This window comes from Orcinus orca, chromosome 13 (genome assembly GCF_937001465.1).
Source record: "Orcinus orca chromosome 13, mOrcOrc1.1, whole genome shotgun sequence".
NCBI lineage: Eukaryota > Metazoa > Chordata > Mammalia > Artiodactyla > Delphinidae > Orcinus > Orcinus orca.
The window spans coordinates 7,518,850-7,546,229 of record NC_064571.1 but is presented as its reverse complement, the minus strand read 5'-3'; the positions used below and the strand labels follow the sequence as shown (position 1 = coordinate 7,546,229).

Genomic DNA, 27,380 nt, shown 5'->3' with positions numbered 1-27,380 from the left:
CAAGCCGCGCGCGCACACCCACGCACGTAGCGACGCGTACGTCCTCCTGTCCGCCTTACAGGGCACTTGAGGATAAGGCCTCTTCCTGGTTCATCCGCGCCGCGCAGGCGCACGCCCACGCAGCGTCTAGACTACCCCTCCGAGAGTCCCGTCTCCTAGTAACCAGCCGCTATCCCCTTTTCCAAGACTTTTTCCTTACTCCCTGGGGGCGGCGGCCGCACCTGAGTGGAATGCGCATGCGCGGGGCTCCATTTACCTCCGGCTGCCTTCAGTTAGCTCTGGGACACCTGCTGCTTTGCTGCCGCTCTTTTGTGCTATTTTCCCCAGGGATCGGGTACCATTCTGGACCCACGTTCAGTGAATTCGTTACTCCGCAGAGTTGCTCTTGGGCGCTGGGAGGGTGGTGCGCTCTCGGTCCGCAGTCAGGGGCCTGTTTGCGGGGAGCCTCCCGGGTCGGGTGCTGCTGCTTGCAGCCTCGGGGGAGAGACCGTCCTGTTGCGGTAAGCACCCGCAGCTGGGGAGCCTGCGGACCCCGAGCCCCGTCCGCCAGGCACCATCCAGTCTGGGTTGAATCTGGGTGTGACAGAACTAGTGATGACAGCGCAGGTTCCTGACCGGTATGCCTTCTCCACAATCCAGGCCTTCTCCAAGTCCCCTTTGAAGAAAAACTGATCATGGTTAACAAAAAAAAGAAATATCACTTGATATTTAATATTGTACAGATTCTGCTCCTGTTTAATACCGTTTAAATTTGTCCTCTCAAATAGGAGGCTTCAGTCTGGGAACACTCATTTAGGTTAACCAAGTGTAATATTATTTTTGGCCATCCAACTATGTTAATATTGACCACATTACCTAAAAATGAAGAAATGAACTTTTTAGGGGAAAAGAATGAGAATTGCATTATTCTGCCAAATTTTTGGAGCTCAGCTGGAAAAGAAATATTGTCCTTTAAACATTTCTTAATGTTTAACATGTTCCACTTTTCTTAAGTAACCCAAGGACTTCTGAACTCTAAAGGTGGCTTTATCTCCCTGTCTTTTCCTACAGATGAAATAAACTAGGTTTTCATAGCTGTTCTCTGATGATCTTGGTATAGTATTCGCCTGTGTCTTTCAAAAGTAATCTCACATTTCAAGAGACTAACGCTTCCTGTTTTTGCCAGGTGAGTACTCATTTTTTTCCCACAATGTATTTTGACAGGCATAAATTTTATGTTAGAACGAATTTCACAGAAGTGCATTTAAATATGTGCCATATGTTTTTCCAGTCTCTGCTCTGATTTTTTTATGCCAGTACATTTTATTTGTTATTTGTGCCAGTACATTTTCTCATATTTTCAGATATAATATACTTTGTAAGTATAGCTAGATACTAAAAAATTAAATCGTGTCCCTGTTATTTTAGATAAAGAAGTCAGAGGTCCCAAGAGATACATTTCCTGTGAAATATAATTATACCTAACTGATAAAATAAGTTACAAAGAAGCATGAGCTCTCAAAGACCATTGAGAAGTTATTTTAGGGAAAACAAAGTATAATCTCATTTCCTCTTAAAATACTAAGATTATTTTGAATAAAATGTTCTCATGATCTAGCATTATTGAAAAGAAATGGGGAAAAATGTACAAACCTCAAAACTCTAAGATAGAGTTGAAGGCTTGTGGGGAGAAGGGGATTGTTAATATAGGTGGTAGGAAAGTACTTCCTTTAGGGAAAAAATTAGAAGAGTTTAAGCATTTATGTACGCCACGTAGATGTTACTAAAGAGTCTTTGGAAAGAATGTAGGGAAGGGCTTCCCTGGCCCCGGTCTGGGAGGATCCCGCATGCCGCGGAGCGGCTGGGCCCGTGAGCCATGGCCGCTGAGCCTGCGCGTCCGGAGCCTGTGCTCCGCAACGGGAGAGGCCGCAATACTGAGAGACCCGCGTACCGCAAAAAAAAAAAAAAAAAAAAAAAAAAAAAAGAATGTAGGGAAAAGATCGTTTTAAAGCTAGACCAGGGCGTAAAGAGTTTCCTTTCTTTTCCTATCAAGGACTGTTGACTTCCTCCCTCAGCCCAAGAAAGTGAAAAATTTCCTCCCTCTGTGGAAACCCAAAGAGTGCTGAGTGCCCCCTCCTGCCCCACCTAATCCTTTTATAGCACCTGAGCTCTCTCCCTTGTAATAGATACTCCTGTGCAAGTCCGAGATCGGGTTTCTCCATTTCACAAGCTTCGCTACAAAAACCTCTATTTCACCTTTTTTCTTCCTCGGTACCTCCCTGGTCCCCTTAAAAAAAAAGTATACACATGTTAAGCTGCTTTTTGCTGTTCTGCAGCTAACTGATGCTCTGTTCATTTTTTTTTAATTGGATAGTTTGTACTGATATATTTTCAAGCTCACTGTTCTTTCCTTTGGCAGTGTTAGTCCCATCCATGATATTTTTCATGTCCGATTTGTATTTTTCATCTCTGGATTCCAGTTTGATTTTTTTTAAATGTCTTTCATTTCTCACTTCATCATGCCCATGCTTTGGGAAATATGGAATATATTTAAAATAGCTGTTGTATACTAATTCTATCATCTGTCTCATTCTTGGCATTGTTTCTATTAACTGATTTTTTTCCTCCTGGTTATGCGTCACATTCTTCTGCTTGTTTTCATGCCTGGTGAGTTTTTATTGGCTGCCAGGTGTTGCAGATTTGACATTGTTGGGTGCTGGAGGTTTGGGTTTGGGTTTTTCTTTAAATATATTTAGGCTTTTTTCTGAGATGCAACAAGTTTACTTGGAAACAGTTTGATCCTTTAGAGCTGCCCTGTTGAAAATAGTAACCACTAGCTACATGTAGCTATTTGAATTTGTATTCATAAAATTAAATAAAATTTAAAGTTTAGTTCCTCATTTGTATTCTGTATATTTCAAATTCCAACATCCAGCTTGCATCGGTCGTTCTGTATTAGAATTCTCGCCTGCCAACATCCACACGTGGCTAGTGGCTACTATATTAGACAATCCATATAGGATATTTCCATCATTGCAAAAAGTCCTGTTGGACAGACCTGCTTTAGAAGCTTGCTTTTAAGCTTTGTTAGGTCCAAAATAGTCTTTATTTAGGGCTAATTTGACCCCATTACTGAGGCAATACCTTTCTGAGGACTCTATTCAATGACCAGTGTATTAAGAGTTCTTTCTACTCTGACTGGTGAGAACTCTATTCTTGGCCCTGTGTAGGCTCTAAGAACTATTCTGCCTTCTCCTTTTTGGTGTTGTTTTCCCCAGGGCTCAATAGTTTTTTTACACACATACACTGATCAGTATTCAGCCAAAGAACTGTGGGGAATCTTCTGCAGATCTCTGGAGCTCGCTCTCTCACTGCACTTCTCCCCTCTCTCCACAAATTCTAGCCATCTTGGCCTCTGCAAACTCTGAAGTGAAGTCTGTCTTCACAGTTCACTGAAGTGGCCAGACTCAATTTGGATTCCCCTTCCTTGTGATGAAGCCTAAAATTTCCAGGCCCTGAGCACTTATAAGACTTAACCTTATCTCCTTTCTCTTAGGGATCACTCTCCTGTACTACCTATTGTCCAGTATCTAAAAACCATTGCTTCATGTGTTTTGTCTGTTTTTAAGATGTTTAAGGCATGAGGATAAATCTGGTCCATGTTACTCCATCCTGGACAGAAGCAGAAGTCAGCTATCTCCACTAATCATCCCCATCAGAAGTGGTTTGCAATTCAGAAATTGCTTCAGCCTGAGGGAACTGTCAGTGCCTGGGCCCTGAAGCAGAAGAGGTCCCTGAAGCATGTCCTGAAGGAACAGTAATGAGGTCATGGGGTGGGGGGCAGAGTGGAGAGGAGAAGAGCTTGGGATGATAGAATGTTACTGGTGTATCTGTTTCCTATTGCTGCTGTAACAGTTTGGCACAAATGTGGTAGCTTTAAGCAACACCAATTTATTATCTTACAGTCCTGGAGGTTAGAATCCAAAACGGATCTCACTGAGCTAATACTGAGATGTCAGCAGGGCTGCATTCCTTCTGGAGGTTCTAGGGGAGCATCTGTTTTCTTGCCTTTCCAGCTGCTACAGGCTGCCCGCTTTGCTTATTAGCTTGTGGTCCCCTTCTATCTTCAAAGCCAGCGATGGCCAGTCATCACTCTAACACTGACATTCCTGTCTCTCCCTCAATTTTTCTTCTTTTTTCTTTTTTTTGCTGCACTGAGTGGCTTCTGAGATCTTAGTTCCCCAACCAGGGATTGAACCCAGGCCCTTGGCAGTGAGAGTGCCAAGTCCTAACCACTGGACCGCCAGGGAGTTCCCCTCGCCCTCACTTATAAAGACCCTTGTGATTATATTCGTAGCCACCAATTAGCCCAGGGTTATCTCCCCACCTCAAGGTAGGTTGATTGGCAACCTTAATGCCCCCTTGCCATGTAACAGAACGTTCGCAGGTTGTGGGGATTAGGATGTGGACTTCTTTGGGGACCATTCTTCTGCCTACCACAGCTGGAGACTTGTTAGGTAGAGAATTTGGCTTTACTCTGTGATGGGAAGTAACTAGAGCGTGTTGAGCAGAGGATGGATGTGATATGGCTTATGTTTTAAAAGGCTCATTCCAGATACAGTTAGAAGAACAAACAGTGGGGAGGCATAGGCAAGGGTAGAAACAGAAACAGGATTCACTGAAGGATTGGATTTGGAATGTGAGGTAGGAATTAAAAATTACTCCATCAGCAATGCACAAGGTTTCCTGCATTCGACTAAATATTCGGTGCTACCCACCTATCTGCCATTCAGATGGTAGCAAACTTGCATTTCTCTGATTTGTAATAAGTCTGAGCATCACTTTATGCACACGTTATCTTTTGGGGATTCTCCAGTCGGTGAATTATGTCTCTGTATCCTTTGCCCATTTTTCTAATGGGTTTCCTTTTTCCCTGTTAATTCATAGTTGTTCTTGTTATATTTTAGCTATAAATCCCTTGTCAGCTTGGACAGCACATCTTCCAGTCCTTTCTCCGTCTTCTGAACTTTGTTTACAATTTCTTTTTTTATTTTAATTTTTGAATTTTATTTTATTTATTTTTTTATACAGCAGGTTCTTATTAGTCATCAGTTTCATACACATCAGTGTATACATGTCAATCCCAATCGCTCAATTCATCACACCACCACTGCCACCGCCCCGCCGCTTTCCCCCTTGGTGTCCATATGTTTGTTCTCTACATCTCTGTCTCAATTTCTGCCCTGCAAACCAGTTCACCTGTACCATATTTCTAGGTTCCACATACATGCGTGAATATACAATATTTGTTTTTCTCTTTCTGACTTACTTCACTCTGTATGACAGTCTCTAGATCCATCCACGTCTCAACAAATGACCCAATTTCGTTCCTTTTTATAGCTGAGTAATATTCCATTGTATATATGTACCACATCTTCTTTATCCATTCATCTGTTGATGGGCATTTAGGTTGCTTCCATGACCTGCCTATTGTAAATAGTGCTGCAATGAACATTGGGGTGCATGTGTCTTTTTGAATTATGGTTTTCTCTGGGTATATGCCCAGTAGTGGGATTGCTGGATCATATGGTAATTCTATTTTTAGTTTTTTAAGGAACCTCCATACTGTTCTCCATAGTGGCTGTATCGATTTACATTCCCACCAACAGTGCAAGAGTGTTCCCTTTTCTCCACACCCTCTACAGCATTTGTTGTTTGTAGATTTCCTGATGATGGCCATTCTGACTGGTGTGAGGTGATACCTCATTGTAGTTTTGATTTGCATTTATCTAATAAGTAGTGATGTTGAGCAGCTTTTCATGTGCTTCTTGGCCATCTGTATGTCTTTTTGGAGACATGTCTATTTAGGTCTTCTGCCCATTTTTGGATAGGTTGTTTGTTTTTTTAATATTGAGCTGTTTATATATTTTGGAGATTAATCCTTTGTCCGTTGATTCATTTGCAAATATTTTCTCCCATTCTGAGGGTTGTCTTTTCATCTTATTTATGGTTTCCTTTGCTGTGTAAAAGCTTTGAAGTTTCATTAGGTCCCATTTGTTTATTTTTGTTTTTATTTCCATTACTCTAGGAGGTAGATCAAAAAAGATCTTGCTGTGATGTCAAAGAGTGTTCTTCCTATGTTTTCCTCTAAGAGTTTTATAGTGTCTGGTCTTACATTTAGGTCTCTAATCCATTTTGAGTTTATTTTTGTGTATGGTGTTATGGAGTGTTCTAATTTCATTCTTGTACATGTAGCTGTCCAGTTTTCCCAGCACCACTTATTTAAGAGACTGTCTTTTCTCCATTGTATATCCTTGCCTCCTTTGTCATAGATTAGTTGACCATAGGAGCGTGGTTTTATCTCTGGGCTTTCTATCCTGTTCCATTGATCTGTATTTCTGTTTTTGTGCCAGTACCATATTGTCTTGATTACTGTAGCTTTGTAGTATAGTCTGAAGTCAGGGAGTTTGATTCCTCCAGCTCAGTTTTTTCCCCTCAAGACTGATTTGGCTATTCAGGGTCTTTTGTGTCTCCATACAAATTTTAAGATTTTTTGTTCTAGTTCCATAAAAAATGCCACTGGTAATTTGATAAGGATTGCATTGAATCTATAGATTGCTTTGGGTAGTATAGTCATTTTCACAATATTGATTCTTCCAATCCAAGAACATGGTATATCTCTCCATCTGTTGGTATCATCTTTAATTTCTTTCATCAGTGTCTTATAGTTTTCTGCATACAGGTCTTTTGTCTCCTTAGGTAGGTTTATTCCTAGGTATTTTATTCTTTTTGTTGCAGTGGTAAGTGGGAGTGTTTCCTTAATTTCTCTTTCAGATTTTTCATCATTAGTGTATAGGAATGTCAGAGATTTCTGTGCATTAATTTTGTACCCTGTAACCTTACCTAATTCATTGATTAGCTCTAGTAGCATCTTTAGGATTCTCTATGTATAGTATCATGTCATCTGCAAACAGTGACAATTTTACTTCTTCTTTTCCAATTTGTATTCCTCTCATTTCTTTTTCTTCTCTGATTGCTGTGGCTAGGACGTCCAAAACTATGTTGAATCATAGTGAGAGTGGACATCCTTTTCTTGTTTCTGATCTTAGAGGAAATGCTTTCAGTTTTTCACCATTGAGAATGATGTTTGCTCTGGGTTTGTCATATACGGCCTTTATTATGTTGAGGTAGGTTCCCGCTATGCCCACTTTCTGGAGAGTTTTTATCAAAAATGGGTGTTGAATTTTGTCAAAAGCTCTTTCTGCATCTATTGAGATGAGCATATGGTCTTTATCCTTCAATTAGTTAATATGGTGTATCACACTGGTTGATTTGCATATATTGAAGAATCCTTGCAGCCCTGGGATAAACCCCACTTGATCATGGTGTATGATCCTTTTAATGTACTGTTGGATTCTGTTTGCTAGTATTTTGTTGAGGATTTTTGCATCTATGTTCATCAGTGATATTGGTCTTTAATTTTCTTTTTTTGTAGTGTCTTTGTCTGGTTTTGGTATCAGGGTGATGGTGGCCTCATGGAATGAGTTTGGGAATGTTCCTTCCTCTGCAATTTTTGGAAGAGTTTGAGAAGGATAGGTGTTAGCTCTTCTCTAAATGTTTGATAGAATTCACCTGTGAAGCCATCTGGTCCTGGACTTTTGTTTGTTGGAAGATTTTTTTTTTTTTTTTTTTGCGGTATGCGGGCCTCTCACTGTTGTGGCCTCTCCCGTTGTGGAGCACAGGCTCCGGACGCGCAGCCTCAGCGGCCATGGCTCAAGGGCCCAGCCACTCTGCGGCATGTGGGATATTCCTGGACCAGGGCACGAACCTGTGTGCCCTGCATCGGTAGGCGGACTCTCAACCACTGAGCCACCAGGGAAGGCCCTGTGGCATATCTTAAAATCTGGTAAGGCAAGTCTCTGTGCTTTTTGTGTGTGTATGTCCAAATTTATTTAGCTCTTTATAGATCTTTATTCTTCCATATGCATACAAGATTTCCTTTGAATGGCAACTGAAATACTAGGTCAAAGAGGCCCCCAATAGACTTCTTCTCCCTTCCTGTCCTCAAAATCCCAGAGAAGTTAAGGTGAGACTCATAGGGCCAAATCTAACCTATTGCATTTAATTCCTTCGCAGTCCCTCTGTTAGAGTGAAGTTTAATGTGCTAGTGGGTAATTATATACATTACCATTATTTTACCCTCTGTCAATTTCAAATGTGGTATGTTTTATAGTTTTGTTAGTATTTTCTTTTAAATTTTTTTTAAATTTGGTTGCACCACGTCTTAGTTGTGGCAGGCGGGCTCCTTAGTTGTGGCACATGGGCTCCTTAGTTGTGGCATGTGAACTGTTAGTTGCAGCAAGCACGTGGGATCTAGTTCCCTGACCAGGGATCGAACCCGGGCCCCCTGCATTGGGAGTGCGGAGTCTTAACCACTGCACCACCAGGGAAGTCCCTTTAATTTTTTTTTTAACTTTGTATTTTGAAAAAGTTTTAAACATATAGAAGTTTAGCAAAAATAATATACTGAAGAATTTTTTATCCTTTCCCACCTAGAGTCATTAACATTTTGCATATGTTACTTTCTCTCTGTATCTATCTCTCACTAGATAATTTGAAAGCAAGTTGTAGATATGATCCTTTACCCCTATGTCAGCATGTTATCTCCTGAGACCAAGGACATTCACTAATATAACCACAATACAATTATCCCAATCAGGGGATTTAACAGTGATGCAACATTATTATCTAATAAACCATCCATATTCAAATTGTCCAATTGTCCAAGAAATGGCCTTTGTAGTACATTTCCTCCACGTTCCAGCCCACCCCACCTCCCAATTCAGGATCATTGACTACATTTGGAAATCATGTCTCTTTAGTATCCTTTAATCTGGAGCAGTTCCTCAACTTCTCTTTGTCTTTCATACATTGACATTTTTGAGTACGGGTTATTTATTTTATATGTCTCTCAATTTGGGTTTATCTGATTGTTTCCTCATGATTAGATTCAACTTATGCTTTTTTTTTTTTTTTTTTTTTTTGCGGTACGTGGGCCTCTCACTGTTGTGGCCTCTCCCATTGCAGAGCACAGGCTCCAGACGCACAGGTTCAGCAGCCATGGCTCACGGGCCCAGCCGCTCCGCGGCATGTGGGATCTTCCCGGACCCGGGCACGAACCCGTGTCCCCTGCATTGGCAGGCGGACTCTCAACCACTGTGCCACCAGGGAAGCCCCAACTTATACATTTTTGAGAGGAGTGTTTCCTTTTTAAATAATCAAAGAGGAGGAACCAAATAACAGAATAAACTCACTTTTACTCATTTGAAGGTAGTATTGGATATTCACTTGATGAGAAAAAAATTCATCTTCAATTTCCAAATCTAAGAAACAGGTATTTGTTATACTAACAACATTTGATTAACTACTATGTTTAGGTTACTACTGTAGACCCTGGACTCTGTTCTGTTACAGATTAAACACTGATATTCAATCACGAATATGGATAAACAAGGTTTCAAGATGATATCTTTAGAAATCTTCTGTCAGTAAATGATTAGGGCTTGATGGGGATGGAATTGTAAACTCATAAAAGATAACTCCATTACCTAAATATTAAAGAAATACATTCTAAAAGGTGAGTAAGTGCTTTCATTCACAGCTGTGGAGTGGGTTCCAGATCTCAAGTTGCTGCTAGAGCTTCTTCAGTAGATCACTGTTCTGTAACAAGCTCTGGTCCCTTCTGCCATCCTGGTCAACTCTGCTTACCAAATTCCCGACCATCTTTCAAAGCCCAACCCTGACGTAGGCCCCCTCCTTTCACAACCTTTCCAAGCCCCTCCCTCCATGTTGCATGCTCATCTCTCTAAGCAGATTGGGCATTGGTAATAAAAGGTACTGTTTCTTTATTGGACATCTTTTTTTTTTCTTTAGTTTTTTGTATTGTGGTAAAATACATGTAACATAAAATGTAGCATCTTAGCCATTCTTAGGTGTATAGTTCAGTGTATTAAATATATTCATAATTTTGTGCTGTCATCACCACCATTTATCTCCAAGACTCTTTTCATCTTGTAAAATTGAAAGTCTATACCCCTTAAACAACACCTCCCCATGGCAACCATCATTCTACTTTCTGTCTCTATGATTTTGACTTCTAGCTACCTCATGTAAGTAGAGTCATACAGTATTTGTCTTTATGAGTTATTTCACTTAGCATAATGTGTTCAAGGTTCATCACGTTGTAGCATATTGCAGAATTTCCTCCTTTTTAATGCTGAATATTTCATCATATTTATATACAACATTTTGCTTACCTATGATCCATCGTTGGACACTTGAGTTGCTTCCACATTTTAGCTATTGTGAATAATAGCTTATGTTATTTGTACATGGGTGTACAAATATGTCTTCAAGACCCAGAAGTTGGTTTGCTGGATCGTATGGTAATTCTATTTTTAATTATTTGAGGAACTGCCACACTGTTTTCCACAGTAGCTGTACCATTGAACATTCCCACCAATAGTGCATAAAGGTTTGAATTTCGGGCTTCCCTGGTGGCTCAGTGGTTAAGAATCCGCCTGCCAATGCAGGGGACACGGGTTCGAGCCCTGGTCTGGGAAGATCCCACATGCCGCGGAGCAACTAAGCCCATGCACCACAGCTCCTGAGCCTGTGCTCTAGAGCCCACAAGCCACAACTACCGAAGGCTGCGTGCCTAGAGCCTGTGCTCTGCAACAAGAGAAGCCACCACAATGAGAAGCCCGTGCAGCACAACGAAGAGTAGCCCCCACTCGCTGCAACTAGAGAAAGCCCGTGCGCAGCAATGAAGACCCAATGCAGCCAAAAATAATTAATTTTTTTAAAAAAAGGTTTGAATTTCTCCACATCCTCAACAAAACTTGTTATTTTCTGTTTTTTTTTTAATAGTAGCTATCCTAATGGTTGTGAGGCTGTATCTAATTGGTAGCTGTGATCTGAATTTCCCTAATTATTAGTGATGGTGGGCATTTTTTCATGTAATTGTTGGCCATTCATATATCTTCTCTGGAGAAATGGCTATTCAAGTCCTTTGCCAAATTTTGAATTGGATTATTTTGTTGTTGTTGAGATTCAGTTCTCTGTATATTCTGGGTATTAGTCCCTTATCGTATATATGGTTTGCAAATATTTTCTCCTTCTGTGGGTTGCCTTTATAGTCTCGTGTCTATTAATGCACAAAATTTATATATTCTCATAAGTTCCAACTTGTCTATTTTTTCTTTTGTTGCCTCTGCCTTTGGTGGTGTATTCAAATCATTGCAAATCCATCAGGAAGATTTTGACTTATGTTTTCTTTTAAGAGTTAGAGCTTTAGGTCTTACATTTAGGTCTTTGATCCATCTTGCGTTAGTTTTTGTATATGGTATTAGGTAAGGGTCCAACTTCATTCTTCTGCGTGTGGATATCCAGTTTTCCCAGCACATTTTGTTGAAAAGGCTGCCCTTTCCCCCACTGAATGGTCTGAGCAGTCATAGGTCTATTCAGATTTTCGTTTCTTATCGACTTAGTCTTGGTAGGTTTTGCGTTTCTAGGAATTTGTCCATTCAGCTAGGATATCCAATTTGTTGGCATACAGTTGTTCATAGCACTCTCTTATAATACTTTTTATTTCTGTAGAATCAGTAGTAATGTCCCCTTTCATTTCTGATTTAGTAATTTGAGTTTTCTCAGTCCATCGAGGTAGTTTGTCAATTTTGTTGCTCTTTTCAAAAACTACTTTTGGTTTAATTGATTATCCTCTATTGCTTTTCTGTTCTCTACTCCATTTATCTCTGCTCTAGTCTTTATTGTTTCCTTCCTTCTGCTAGTAATGGGTTTAGTTTCTTCTTCTTTTTCTAGTTCATTAAGCTGTAAAGTTTGTTGATTTGAGATCTTTCTTGTTTTTTTAATGCAAGTATTTATAACTATAAATTCCCCCCTTAGTACTGATTTTGCTTCATCCTGTAAGTTTGATATGTTGTGTTTTTGTTTATATTCATCTCTAAGTATTTTTTAAAATGTCCCTTGTGATTTCTTTGATCCATTGGTTGTTTAAGAGTATACTGCTTAATTTCCACAAATATGTGAATTTTCCTGTTTTACTTCTGTTGTTGATTTCTGACTTCATCCCATTGTGGTCAGAGAAGATACTTTGTATGATATCCATACTTTGTATGATATCCATCTTTTTAAATCTACTGAGACTTAATTTGTGGCCTAACATATGGTCTATCCTGGAAAATGTCCCCTTGAGAAGAATATGTATCCTGTTGTTGTTGGGTTTTTTGTATTGCATGTGTTTGTTAGCTCTAGTCAGTTTATTGTGTGGTTTAAATCCTCTATTTCCTTACTTGTGTCCTGTCTGGTTGTTCTCTCCATTATTGACAGTTCAGTTTTGAAATCTCCAACTATTATTGTAGAACTGTCTATTTCTCCCTTCATTTCTGTCAGTTTTTCCTTCATTATTTTGATAGTGTATTATTACGTGTGTAAATGTTTACAGTTGTTTGGGCAGCTTTTTTTTCCCCTAGAACACCTAGCAGAGTGTTTGGCCTTCAGTAATTATTTCTTTAATCCATTAATAATAAATTAAAAGTTTTTGATAATAAGAATGATAGGCAGGACTAAGTAGAGAAGTTCTATTATTTTCTGCAAGGTGATGAAAGGTAACATCTAGTAAATTCCTTTTAATAAAAAGACTTTCGGAGAATCTGTAGAACCTGCAAACCCTTCCACAAAGAAAATGTAAACACTGAGAGGTGGAAGACGATTTTACTTTATATTTTTGGCATCATCACCATGAAATTTCATTAAAACAAACATTGCCATGAAGTTAGTTGAAATTCCCGCTGTATTCACTTGTAACAATTTTTTCCCCAAGCAGTCAAGTTGAAGAAACGTCTCCACTACTTAAAGAGGGACCTGCAAACTATTTCTATTCAGCTGTCCCAATGGGATTTTCTCTTAGTAAATCTGCTACTCAGGTATCTGCTATGCGTATGGATTCAAAAGTGGATGATCACTTAATGCAAGGCACTGAGAAAAGCAAATTGGAACCAGTGACTCAGTTATTTCAAAACACCAAGAAAATAAGATTAGAAGACACAAACCAAGAAAACTTTACAAGGAGCAAAGATACTGGCACAGGATCTCTTTCGGAGAAAGCCTTGGGTTCAGTGGTGTATGTTAAAGAAAGTGATGGAATAGAAATGATAGATGTGGAATGAAGTTATTTGTGTATGTTACCAAAGAAACCAAAAATTGGTTTTGACTAAGAGGGCCTGTTGAATGAGAACGTAACCTTATTATGAAAACCTAACAAAATGAAGGAAGACGATTGCTTATTTTTCACTATTTATGAATCACTGTAGATTGCACTTTTTGATGATACATATTCAGAAAAGTTGCTTTAGAGAGAAGAAGCTTTCCAAAATTCAAAGAAGATTTCTCTGGTATTACATTCTGTCCTTGTCAAAAAATCAGAGTTTTTGTGTAACAGTATTTAAATGGCACCAAAACATTTTAATTATAATGTATTTCTCTAACAAGTGATCAAAAACCCAAAAAACAGTGCCCAAATAATTTGACATCAGTATTTCATATGATTTCTGGTGTACTGATTTTGTATGTTGAAATTCCAGTTAGGGATTTTGCTTTAGAATACTTTATCTTCTTGCATTTTTTCATGTCTGTTCTGTTAAAGATCACTGGCAGCTAAACTCAAAGACCAGTAAATTACGTACCTTGAGAAGCATTTCACATTTCAAATCATCCTTTTAAAACTTTTTTTTCACCCACGTGGAATTCATTGCAGAGTTCACAAAATAGTTTTTCTAAGTGTAATAATTTATCTTGCAGATGTTACCATTTTATACCACCAATATTTAATATAATAAAACAGCCTAGTTGTTAAAAAAAATTCTTGTTTTGTATATATCAGTTTGCCATTCTTATTAAAACATCTAGTAGTTTGAAACAGCAGTATTGTCCCAAGTAATGTAAGCTGAAGTTAAAAACCATTTGTGTCTGGACAAACAGTGACCTATAAATATTTCTATTATGTATGGTTTGAACATTTTCCTGTACTTTAATATTTACTGGTGATCTCTAATGCTCAATTGAGTAATCTCCTTAATATTCATAAAGGAAAAAGGCATATTCAAAGAGGAAAAGGCATCTTCTTTTAGGAGAAGAAAAATTTTGTAAATCAGAAAAAAAACCAAACAGATGTCACGTATTTGTAGAGTTAAAAAAAAAAAAAAAAAAAAAAAACATTGAATGGGATGTAAGCCACTAAGATAATGCTCTTTATCATTTATAGAATATAATTCTTTGGGAGAGAAAAAATACACAAATCATTCATTTGTTCACCTAGCCTGGCACTGTGCTTGGTGCTCAGGGTACAGTGGTGAATAATTACCACTACCTTCATAGTGCTTACTGTGTGTCTACCAGGGAAGGTAGAACATCAGACAGTAATTATATGATACAAATTGTGATGTGCCATGAAGAAAAAGTTAAATTTCAGAGAGACAGGAGACATAACACATACACTTGATTTTTTTTTTTTTTTTTTTTGTGGTACGCGGGCCTCTCACTGTTGTGGCCTCTCCCATTGCGGAGCGCAGGCTCCGGACACGAAGGCTCAGTGGCCATGGCTCACGGGCCCAGCCGCTCCGCGGCACGTGGGATCTTCCCGGACCGGGGCACGAACCCGCGTCCCCTGCATCGGCAGGCGGACTCTCAACCACTGCACCACCAGGGAAGCCCTACACTTGATTTTTAATTGTGGGAACTAGGAAGACTTCTCTGAGGACGTGACATGTATAGCTTTTGCAGGGACATGGTTGTCCAAGTGAGGTGATGGTGATGGTCGAGGTATATCGAGAAGGGGACAGAGTCCAGGTGAAGTTTGGCAGGGCAGACTGATGGTCTTAAAGTGAGAAATGAGGAAAATGAAAGGATTTCTAGTATTAAAAAAAAAAAAAAAAACGCTAGATGCATGGAGGTTCCCTGGGGGAAAGAGCTTGGGAGCATGGGTTTTGGGCATACCTGTTTCTAAGGCAGACAGTCCTATGTATGGAATGAAAAAATACAAATTGTGAAGTTGTATACAGAATGGTATCTAAAGCTATGGGAACGAAAGAGGTTGCTTATGGTGGATGTATAGTGTGAGATAAAGCAACTACAACACTTAGGAGCTGGGCAGCACAGGGGGAGCTGGCTAAGGGGACTGAAGAGTTGGCAGAGTTGGTGGAGCTGGTCAACGCAGGGGGAGCTGCCTAAGGGTACTGAAGAGTTGGCAGAGTTGGTGGAGCTGGTCAGCGCAGGGGGAGCTGGCTAAGGGGACTGAAGAGTTGGCAGAGTTGGTGGAAAACCAAGACAGGATAATGTCAAGATTGCCCACAGAAGTCTTTAAGGCGGAGGCAGTCAACTGAAATGGTAGATGAGGACTTGAAAGGTCCACTGGATCTAGCAACATGAATGGCACTAGTGACCTTAGCAAAACCACTTTTTTCTTTAATAGGGACTTGGTTCAAATATTTACAGACTGTTTTTTCACCTCCATGAATGTCCAACAGGACATTTGATAGTGTGTTGGACACTGAATTTGGGATGTCCTTCATTGTATGTGATGCCCCAGGCATTGCAGGATGTCAAATGTTGTAGCACAATCCAGTCATTGAGATGATAACAAATGCAAGCATTAATTACTCTGATTGAGAACTATTGCTGCTAAGACATCAGAGAATTGGAATCCCAAAATCCAAGCGAAGCCATAGTTTTAGCAGCACACCTGGGAATGGAAATCCACAAATACTTCCTGGAAGGGGTAGAATGGAATAAGTTTAATCAGAACAACAGCCTCACTTAGGTGTTTATTTGTTTTATGGAAGAATTCTACAAGAAGAATCCTAAAGTGAACATTTTTCAGAGTTCTACCGTTGTTTCTGATGAGAAAGTTTCCATATAAAAATAATATAGTTCAGGAGAAATAAGGATGTTAGGAGACCTTAGATTCAACATACCTATAAGACCTATAATACATGCATTGGTATTGCATCTAATGGTGTTGTCATTGATGCCAGTAATAATAGTTATCATTTACTGAGCTGTTGTGTAACTGGCTTAGTTGAGATTCCCTAGAAGCTGCTTGAGACAAGGACCCAGATGCACATGATTTTTGAGAGTGTGCTCTTTAAGGTAAGCCTGTAAGGGAGTCAGGGAAGCAGAAGGAATCAATGAAGAATGAGCACTCAGATAAATTCATGGCCTGACTCACAGGGTGCTCTGGAGGGATCATACTGCAGAGTTGTCCCACTTTGAGGCAAGGGGTGGGACTATTGCAGCGCTAGGCCAGTCAGGCATCGGTTGCCACCTCCAAGCCAAAGTGGGGAGGCTGGTGGGCAGGGGTGCAGGGTGAATCACTCTGGTGTGCCTGTGCCTGCTAGCTCCTTCATTCACACCAGCTGGAGAATGGATGATGAATTAAGGGTAAAGGGGACCTGGGTGGGGTGCTCACAGTCTTTATTACAATGCCAGACACCTAACATATATTATTTTCCTTTTATTTTGAAACAATCTCAAATTTACAACAAAGTTGCAAGCATGGTACAAAGGCCTTTCCCTCTCCTCCCAACCATTTGAGAGTAAGTAGCTGACCTAATTCTCCATCATCCCTGAATAGTTTTTTAATGATTTAAAGAATTTTATTATTTTTAAAATAAATTTTAAAAATTGATGTATAATTGACATATGCCATTATATTAGTTCCAGGTGTGCAACATAATGATTTCGTATATATTGCAAAGTGATCACTGTAAGAAGTTAACATCTATCAACACATAGTTTTTTTTTTTTTCCTTGTGATGAGAACTTTTAAGATATATTCACTTAGCAACTTTCAAGTATACAGTACGGTATTTTTATAGTCACCATGCTGTACATTTACATCTCCAGGACTTACTTATCTTATAACTGGAAGTTTGTACATTTTGATCATCTTCACCCATTTTGCTCACCCTGCAAAAAGCACTTTTGATGGAACACCAGGACAGAATCTATGTTGGAGTAGGTTAAAAAACGAATGGGAAGTGAGGAAGTGGATACTGGATGTGTAGCAACTCCACAAAGAAGCTCAACTCTGAAGGGGAGTAGACAGCATGAGAGATGGAAGATGAGATGGAGGTCGTGTTTGAGTGTCAGCAGAAGAAGGATCCAGTGGAGAAGCTGAAGAAGTAGGAGAGGGGTTAAGATAACCACAGGGTGGAAGTCTAGGAGCAGGGAGGACGGATCCATTCTTGAAAAACACTTCGGTAGGAAATTGGGGGGGGGGAAATTGTACCACCTCAGTCAGATTCCAGAGAAATGGAATTTAGAAAGATGTACTATAAGCAAAGGGCAAGAGAATTGCCTGGCTCTTTTTAATGATAACTTGGAAAACTACTGGGACTAACTGCACAGAATCCATTCCCACCTGCATAATCCAAGAAAGACTAATTAGAGTGACTTCAAGAGGGTAATAGTAAATAAATAAGGAGCCACTGTGTGTCTTTATTGTAGCTTTATATGGAGCCCTGGTCATTGTATCGGCATCACCAAATTGTGAACACTGGATGCTTCTTACTCCAAGATGCAAGTCTTGATGGTTTCTATTCTAAGCCAAAAGAGAGATTGATTTCTGTGGAAGCCTGAAACAGATGACCACAAATTCTTTGGGCTCCTCTCATCAAGAGGTGGGGTCCATTTCTCCACCCCTTGACTCTGGGCTGCCTTTGCTGGTGCTTTGGTCAACAGAATGTGGCCAAAGTGCTCCTTCCAAGGCTAGCGCTGAACGGAGGTGCCCCATCAGCCAGCCAGCACCAGCCGCCAAAGGCGTGAATAAGGCCGTCCTGGACCTCCCCGCTCAGCCAACCTGTGCTGAATGAAGGAAGCCACGTGAGCAAGCCTTGACCATATAAATGTTAGAATAAATCGTTGTGTTAAGCCACTGGCGTTTGAGGCAGTTTGTTACGCAGCTATAGTTACTTGGAACTTTGCCTGACGGGGGAATTTCCCATCTGGCTAAGCCACAAGGATTTTCTTGCCAGCTGCACCGAGGGACACCCCGAGTGGTAACGTTCATTGCGCTCAGTGTGTTTGTTCTCCGACCCACTCCTTCCTACCTGTCCCTGTATTGGGAATACCAGCGTTTATTCCTTTAAATGCCATTTATCTTTTAAAACCGATTTTAGTTTCGTCCCCTTCCAAGTGGAGTTGCCTGCCCTTTGGACTATGAGACGTGCAAAGCCCCGCGCAATGCCTGGATGTTCAGTAAAGAACATCCGACCCGACTGCTCTGGGTACCAGGCGGGCTCCCCTCCAGACTGACTCAACCCCGCTCCTACCTGTTCCCCGCTAACGCTCTGGGCTGTCACGCGGGGAACCTCCATCTGCCCTGGGGCTCTAGGACTTTCGATATTATTGATACTATTATTCGAACGTGGGCGGCGTCCCTGCCTCTCCTCTGGCTCGGCGCCAGCTCGGCCGGTCGTAAAGACCCTCCGGAACCCCCGGCCCCGCCCCTACGTAGCGCTTCCGGTGCCCCGCCCCCCGCGGGCCGGGGCGGCGGGCGGGGCGGCTGCGTGCGCAGCAGGACGGGACTCCGGGTTGCACGCGTCCTTCCCCCACGGGCCCGCGCGCTGCTTGGCCGCGACCGGAAGCCTCAGGTGCGTGAAACCGGAGGCGTGGCAAGGCGGGGCGGGGCAGGCAGCGTGGGCCCACGAGGTCAGGCAGCGGGCGGGGACCTGAGACCCTGGGGCGGTGCGCAGGGCTGGCGCTGCAGGCCCTGAAGTGTCCTGTCAGAGCTTGGGAAGACGTAGCTCCACGGTTAGGAACGGATTATCCGCAACACGGGAGGGTCAAAAAATTAGACATGTTGGGTGCCAGCCCCGTGCGCGCCCACCGAGAACCAAAAAGGCGAAATCAAACAGGCACACGGCTGTCCTGAGACTGGATAAGTTATGTACTAAGACAGGTGGCAAGATGGCAAGATAAAACTTGGGGAGGATTTTTTGAAGGAGCTGGGCCTGCCTAGGAGGGTAGGTGAGATCCTGTTATTTTTTGCTTTCTGTTCGATGATGGAGAAGCAGGTTTGGTAAATTCAAAGTGGTGGTAGCTAAGTGTCCCTCCCAGAACATGGAAATATGATTGTCCTCTGATTAAAAAACGATAAAAAATTAATAATTAAAAGGTAAGAGTAGAGATATGCAAAGTTAAAGAGACAAAATTTTATCAGGCCTTCAGAACTTGACAGTATCCTGACAACTAAAAAAAGACGGTACATCATGCAGCTGGCGGTCTGATCTGTTTTTGAAGCATGGAGTAAAAGAGAGGTGCGCCTGACCGGATGACTCCAGGCCTCCTCTGGGAGAGACAGGGTGTCCTGGCGTTAACAGTGGGGTCTCTCCAGAGCCCAGGAGCTTAGAGGCGCTTTCCTCAAGGCTCATTCCACCAGACATTGAAGTCATATAACTCCATCCTTTTGTCCGGATTCAGTATTCACCAAGCAAACTTGTGATGAGAGAGTAGTTGGACAGGCCGATCTGAATATCCGGTTGATAGCCTATAGTTCTCTTTGTAAATTAATAAATTGGCATTCAGGTTTTCTCAGACATCCCTGGGTTCCCACTTTTTCTCACTCTTTGTGTGATTCTTTCTTGTCCTACGAGGCTTAGTAGGAAATGTTACCTCTTCACAGGGTCCTATTTGTTTGTGTGTTCAGGTGCCTAGAACAGTTTCTGGCACATAGTAGGCACTTAGCCTAACTCCCTCGACTTTCAGTCTGCTTTTTTTTTTTTTTTAATTGGAGTATAGTTGCTTTACAATGTTGTGTTAGTCTATGCTGTACAGAAAAGTGAATCAGCTATATGTATACATATATCCCCTCTTTTTTGGATTTCCTTCCCATTTAGGTCACCAAAGAGCATTGAGTAGAGTTCCCTGTGCTATACAGTTGGTTCTCATTAGTTATCTGTTTTATACATAGTAGTGTATATATGTCAGTCCCAATCTATCCCACCCCCCTCTTTCCCCCCTGGTGTCCATACGTTTGTTCTCTACATCTCTGTTGCTATTTCTGCTTTGCAAATAAGGTCATCTGTACCATTTTTCTAGATTCCACATATATACGTTAATATACGATATTTGTTTTTCTCTTTCTGACTTAGTCTGCTTTTTTGGTCACTTTTTTGATGAAGCCTAGCCTGACAACCCTATGTGAAATTGCAGCCTGGGGACTTCCCTGGCAGTTCAGTGGTTAAGGCTTGGTGCTTCCACTGCAGGGGGCATGGGTTCGATCCCTTGTAGGGGAACAAAGATCCCGCATGCCTCGTGGCCAAAATAAATGAATGAATAAATAAATAAATAATAAATTAAATAGCAGCCCAGTTCCTCTCACATACACATTTCCTATGTTCCCTTTCCTTTTTCATATGGTCCTCATCACCTTCCTTGATTTGGTTCACTGATGAATCCCAAGTGCCAAGAACAATGCCTGTTGCGTAGTAGATGCAAGATCTCTTGAATTAATATCTTTACTGTGTTTCACTCACACCGTATCCACAATGCCTGGATGAATACAGATATTTTGAGCACTATTAATACATTAGTTGGATCAATTCTGGAGCCCTTAGTTACCATCTCTTCAGCTCTGTGCCATTGGCTGCTGGTAGCCAAAGACTCTTAAGTCCAATGCAGTCAAAACGGACCAGTTATCTTCACCCTGTATCTCCTCTTCCTATGAAATCTGTCCTAGGAAATGTCATCTCTTTCCACCCATTTCCCAGGCCAGAAGTCAGGGTATGCATAAAATTAATAAAAGAGCTAACATCCTGTGTACTTTCTATGTGCTGGGCACTCTTATAAGCACTTTACATGTATTAGTTCATTTAATCCTGATATGAGTCCTGTCAGTTACCCACATATTACAGATAAGGGATCTGCGGCACAGAAAAGTCAACTAATCTGCCTTAGCTGGGAAGAGACAGAGTTGGGATTTGAATGCTGGCTTGTAATCATACCATAAAGGACCCTTGACTTCTTTCTCTCACCCTCACTGAACCAATTACCAGATATCAAGATTCTCCCTGCTTAAATCTCTAGGCGATGTCTCTGAAGTGTAAATCTGTAAAACTCTTCAGCACCTCCTCATCACCCTCAGGGTGAAGTTCAAGTATTTAACATGGATTTTTTTTTTTAATTTAGGCCCGAGGCTTGTGGGATCTTAGTTCCTGGACCAGGGATCAAACCCGTGCCCCCTGCAGTGAAAGCACAGAGTCCTAACCACTGGACCGCCAGGGAAGTCCCTAACTGGATTTTAAGTCTCTTCATAATCTGATCTCTACTTCTGCCTCCTTATCTCTTGCAGCTCCCCATTCCTGCACTCTTAAATACCAGCCAATTGAATTAAATTCTTTGAATGGGTCTTCTTCTCCTCCAAGCTACTGTACTTTGTTGGAATACTTTTCCTTACCCCTTCTATGTCTCAACTTCAATGTCACTTCCAATGATGAGAGGGTTAAATGGCCTTCTAATGTACTTACCCTGTCATAGCACTTATGACACCGTATTTTTTTTTTGTGTGTGTGGTACGTGGGCCTCTCACTGTTGTGGCCTCTCCTGTTGCAGACCACAGGCTCTGGACGCACAGGCTCAGTGGCCATGGCTTATGGGCCCAGCCGCTCTGTGGCATGTGGGATCTTCCCAGACCGGGGCACGAACCCATGTCCCCTGCATCAGCAGGTGGACTCCCAACCACTGCGCCACCAGGGAAGCCCTGACACTGTATTTTAATTATCACCTTCCTTGATTTTTAGTGTCTCCCACTAGATAGTGAGTTCCTTGAAGGCAAGGACCAGTCTGTGACCTTAATGTCCTCATGTCCATCCCTTCTCAGTGTCTGCTACCCTCGTTCAGGCCCTCATTATCTCTAACTGGGACAACTGCATGGGTCGGTTAAACCGTCTCTCTGCCCCTAGTCTATCTGTTTTTAATCCATGCTCAACACTGCCAGCAGAAGCAGTTTTGTATAATGGCTGACTTAACACTTTCCTACTTAAAACACCTCACTAGATCCAGCTGCTTTTAGAAAAAGGCCAAATGCTTTAGAATTACATGAATTTGTCTCCTCCCCTTCTTTATTCTACCTTGTGCCTAGTAGGCACTCCATAAACATTTGTTTAGTGAAGGAGGGACTGATATCAAATTTGGTCAAACAGAACCAAGAACAAAGAGTTTAACCAAAGAAACGGCATCTGGCTGCAGAGGCTTCCTAGGACAGCACAGCCAAAGGTTTCAGTGGAGCTGGAAGACTGGTAGTGGAACTCCTTTGAGGAGGGAGTCCCCAAGACATGCCTTACTGTTGGAGGACTCTCTGTCTTTGCATTTGCCTGGAACATGCTACTCCCATCAACGTGGTAAAAATCATCAGATTTCGAGACTCAGTTCAAGTATCCCTTCCTCTGTTACACCTCTCCTGACCTTTCTAGATAGAAAGAGTGTAAATTGGTTCAGCTTTTCTGTAGCATAACTTATCAAGATATATCAAGAGTGATGAAAATACGAAGACTTGTTACCCTAGGAATTGTGCATCTAGGATGTAACTACAAGAGAATGGGGCCTAGTTCTGGGCTTTAATAACCCAGTCCTTCCCAGGTCTTTAACCTAAAGGAAAATTATGACCATTCTAAGAAACGAAATCGGAATAGAATGGTTTCTTTACAACCATAACTAGTCAAAATACTTCATTATTACAGCTAGTATTTTCAGCCTTTTCATCAGCACTGCTAACACAAATAATGTGTAAAGTGTCAAAACATAATAAAATTGTTCCTAGCCTTTCTATTTAACCTTGCTACTCTGACCACCTCTCCCCTGACTTCAGGGGGTCCATCCTAATTTAATATTGATCTAAATAAAACAGGCTGCCAGTAAACATGTATCTCAAAATTAAATAGGAATTATTTTTAAAGTACTACAAGGACATAATTAAAGCTTTCCAGACAGATGTTCATGAGTACATTGTTGATAACATAGAAAAACTAGAGACAGTCTAAACTTACAAACTAAGAGATTGGTTGAGTAGACGGTGGTGTATCTTGACAATGGAATGTAACACGACATTAAAACCGATGTAAAAATATGTTTAACATTGAATGAAATAAGAGTATCATTCCACTTTTGGTGGGGAAAAGTGTGTGTGTGTATTTTACACATGCACATAAAAAAATGGGTACACACTAAAGTGTTAATTGGGATTATCTCCGGGTGGTCATGTTATGGTTTCTTTTATTTTGTTCTTTTTGCTTGTCTGTATTTTCTCATTTTTCTCAAATAATGTGTATTACCTGTGAATTCAAAATAATTTGTTTGTCTCTGAGATATATTACATAATGTATTTTCAGTTTTATTATTGGAAAAATCTGTGCCCTTATTCCATTTCAACTAAAACAATTTGAGGTTTGTATCATTTATTTCCTTTGAGTACTCTGTTGTACAATTTTTGCTAAAGACTAATGATAAGGCTAAAAGGCAAGAAAAGCAACCAGACCGGATACTTAAATAAGTTTGGATTAAATAACCAAGAACTGATAGCTACAAACTAGAATTTAATTTTCTTTTTCTCCATCATTGTTTGTCTTCCATTTTTAAAAGCATGCTGATCCCATTTTCAATGAAGAATTGCTTCCAGTTACTTGGTAACCTCAAGGTCCCAGCAGCTGGTTTTAAAGACACAGTTAAAAGTGGGCTCATTTTACAGTCAGTTTCCAATGATGTTTACCAAAACCTGGCTGTAGAAGACTGGATCCATGACCATATGAATCTAGAAGCCAAGCCGGTTCTTTTCTTTTGGAGGAATTCTCCCTCTGTTGTAATTGGTCGGCATCAGAACCCTTGGCAGGAATGTAACCTGAATCTGATGAGAGAAGGAGGTGTAAAACTAGCTCGGAGGAGAAGTGGAGGAGGAACAGTCTACCATGATATGGGTAACATCAACTTGACTTTTTTTACAACCAAAAAAAAGTACAATAGGATGGAAAATCTAAAATTAGTTGTTAAAGCTCTGAAGGCTGTCCAGCCGCAGCTGGATGTGCGGGCTACCAAAAGGTTTGACCTTTTACTTGATGGACAGTTTAAAATCTCAGGAACAGCTTCCAGGATTGGCCAGACCGCTGCTTATCACCACTGCACTTTGCTATGCAGTACCGATGGGACCTTCTTGTCATCTTTGTTGAAGAGCCCTTACCAAGGGGTCAGGAGTACTGCCACTGCGAGCACACCTGCCTTAGTAAAAAATCTTATGGAAAAAGATCCCACCCTGACCTGCGAAGTAGTGATAAATGCTATTGCCACAGAGTATGCTACATCTCATCAAATCGATAATCACATTCACCTGATAAACCCAACAGACGAGACGCTGTTTCCTGGAATAAACAGCAGAGCCAAAGAACTACAGACCTGGGAGTGGATATATGGCAAAACTCCAAAGTTCAGTGTAAACACTTCCTTCAGTGTGTTATATGAACATTCACACTTGGAAATTAAAGTATTCATAGACATAAAGAATGGAAGAATTGAAATCTGTAATATTGAAGCACCTGACCATTGGTTGCCGCTGGAAATACGTGACAAGTTAAATTCAGGTTTTATTGGTAGTAAATTTTGCCCAATTGAAACGACTATGCTTACAAGTATATTACATAGAACATGTCCAGAAGATGATGAACTACACAGTAAATGGAATATGCTCTGTGAAAAAATTAAGGGAATAATGTGATTCCAAGTAAATTTCTTAATATTGACAGTTTCAATGACAGAATTAAAAATGTTTACAGTGCATTGTCTGTCTCTTAAAATAAAAAAGATCTAGTCTCCTTCAGTAACTTCTCCCTATTTGAAATTGTCTATCACCTATCCTAGTCCATATTTTCCATTGATGTCTAAGATTCTCTCTGTCTTTATTGATTTTAATACCTGGCTGCATTTGTATTTCACCTCCTTCCTCTGTTACCATCTTGGGGTTGTACACCATATGGGACACTCTGACCTCAGAGTCCGTTCTCTTTCTTACCTCTAGGGAATATAACCCCAGCTTCTTGCCACCTCTGATACCTTAAACTCTAAAATTCTCCCGTTTCATTGTTTCCTTATCCTTCCGTCCTCTCCCATTAAATCAAGCTTATTGCACTTTTCTAAGCCAATAACTTTTCCTCAGTCTCTTGCTTCAATTCCATTTCTTACCAGCATTCTCATTTGTTTCTCTTGACCTATCATAGCCACCCTTTTTTTTTCCCAACAATTGATTTCCACTCTTATACCCAGATGGCAGGCAATGCTAGAAGAAAATTCATTTTTTTTTTTTAATTTTTCCTCATTTTAAGAGTGAGCGATTTATTTATTTTTTTTAACATCTTTATTGGGGTATAATTACTTTACAATGGTGTGTTAGTTTCTGCTTTATAACAAAGTGAATCAGTTATACATATACATATGTTCCCATATCTCTTCCCTCTTGCGTCTCCCTCCCTCCCACCCTCCCTATCCCACCCCTCCAGGCTGTCACAAAGCACCGAGCCAATATCCCTGTGCCATGCGGCCGCTTCCCACTAGCTATCTACCTTACTACGTTTGTTAGTGTGTATATGTCCATGACTCTCTCTCGCCCCGTCACAGCTCACCCTTCCCCCTCCCCATAGAAGAAAATTCACATAGTTTTCAACTTGTATTTCTTTGTTCTGTTGGTACCAGATTCGACTCACCCGTTGACTCGCCCTCATTCTTCCGAGGCCTTATTCGTAAATGTTCCCACTCTTCCTAAGCTCAGAATTCCATTACTCTTAATCTGGTCACAAACCTTGATTTATAATTTGAGAGTGGAGGCTTTCAGAAATGAGCTCCTTCAGCGCCCCCCGTGTTCTCTACTTCAACTTTTCTCATTTCATTCAATCTCAAAGAATTGGCTCGAGAATTGGCTGGTGGCTTTTTCCTCTCCAGCCTGTTTGTGCTTTGTATTGTACTATCAGTTATTTATCTCCTTTATCTTGCCTAACTCTCTCTCGACTTTTACTGGATCTTTAGCCTTAGTGAATAGACACGCTCATGTCTCCCCTTTCCCGAAGACTCCTGCTCAAGGCTTTACTGTTATCTCCATCACTTCATTGTCATACTTCTTCAAAGGGTACCACCACTGCCAACCATTTCCTGTCTCTACAGTTCACTCACATACTCCTCTTATTTCTACAGTAGTTCCTACATGTTTATTGAGTGCCTACTCTGTGCCAGGTACTTTGCTAGTTGTTGGATGTTCATGGTGAGTGAAAGCGACATGCTCACTGAGCTTAAGAACTGACAGTTTAGAGCAGTGGTTTCAAACTTTTTAAAAACTGGAGTAAAAAATGTATTTTATATTGTGCACCAGCACACACATATGTTGCCTATACCTAACAAGTTTCACAATACGATGCTTATCCTTTACTACTTACTTATCTGATATTTTATATTCAATTTTATTTCTTTTAAAAATTGACTTTATGACCCATTAATAGGTCAAGACTTGAGTCTTTTAAAACTAGGGAAAGAAATCAGTAAATGCTTACAAAATGAGAAAAGTATGAAAGAAAAGTCCAGGCAGTTAGACAATACGGGCTCCCTAGCTAGAGCGATCAGGGACCTGACATTGAAGCCGAGCCCTGAGGAATGAGAAGTGGAGCAGGGAGGAGAGTAATCCGGATTCACCGGTTATCTATTGCTACATAACAAACCACTCCAAAACTTGGTAGCTTAAAACAACAACAGTCATTTATTCAGTCCAAGATCAAGGTGACAGCAGGTTTGGTTTCTTCTTCTTTTTTTTTTTTTACATCTTTATTGGAGTATAATTGCTTTACAATGGTGTGTTAGTTTCTGCTTTATCACAAAGTGAATCAGTTATACATATACATATGTTCCCATATCTCTTCCCTCTTGCGTCTCCCTCCCTCCCACCATCCTTATCCCACCCCTCCAGGCGGTCACAAAGCACCAAGCTGATCTCCCTGTGCTATGTGGCTGCTTCCCACTAGCTATCTACCTTACGTTTGGTAGTGTATATATGTCCATGCCTCTCTCTTGCTTTGTCGCAGCTCACCCTTCCCCTTCACCATATCCTCAAGTCCATTCTCTAGTAGGTCTGTGTCTTTATTCCTGTCTTACCCCTAGGTTCTTGCAGCTCTATTTATAATAGCCTGGAGACGGAAACAACCTAAGTGTCCATCATCAGATGAATGGATAAAGAAAATGTGGCACATATATACAATGGAATATTACTCAGCCATAAAAAGAAATGGAGTTATTTGTAACGAGGT

General features: G+C 40.9%; 1 protein-coding gene and 1 long non-coding RNA gene across 5 annotated transcripts; both read left to right on the top strand.

Moving 5' to 3' along the window:
* The first annotated feature begins 1,050 nt into the window (after positions 1–1,050).
* On the top strand, positions 1,051–14,043 carry C13H2orf15 (chromosome 13 C2orf15 homolog). Of its 2 annotated transcripts, none has more exons than XR_004475659.2 (2): positions 1,051–1,165; positions 12,884–14,043. It is a non-coding gene; the product is annotated as a chromosome 13 C2orf15 homolog (long non-coding RNA). The 2 variants fall into 2 exon arrangements; XR_007470990.1 differs by having other exon boundaries at positions 1,057–1,165; positions 12,881–14,043.
* Positions 1,052–24,916, top strand: LIPT1 (lipoyltransferase 1). Of its 3 annotated transcripts, none has more exons than XM_049696216.1 (2): positions 1,052–1,165; positions 23,692–24,916. In XM_049696216.1, exon 2 carries the CDS (start codon positions 23,693–23,695, stop codon positions 24,812–24,814), a length of 1,122 nt encoding a protein of 373 aa, XP_049552173.1. In that variant the 5' UTR covers positions 1,052–1,165; position 23,692; the 3' UTR covers positions 24,815–24,916. The 3 variants fall into 3 exon arrangements, with proteins under 3 accessions (XP_049552173.1, XP_033257694.1, XP_004277806.1); XM_033401803.2 differs by lacking the exon at positions 1,052–1,165 and adding an exon at positions 18,563–18,707; XM_004277758.4 differs by lacking the exon at positions 1,052–1,165 and adding an exon at positions 21,675–23,496.
* Positions 24,917–27,380: the final 2,464 nt, after the last annotated feature.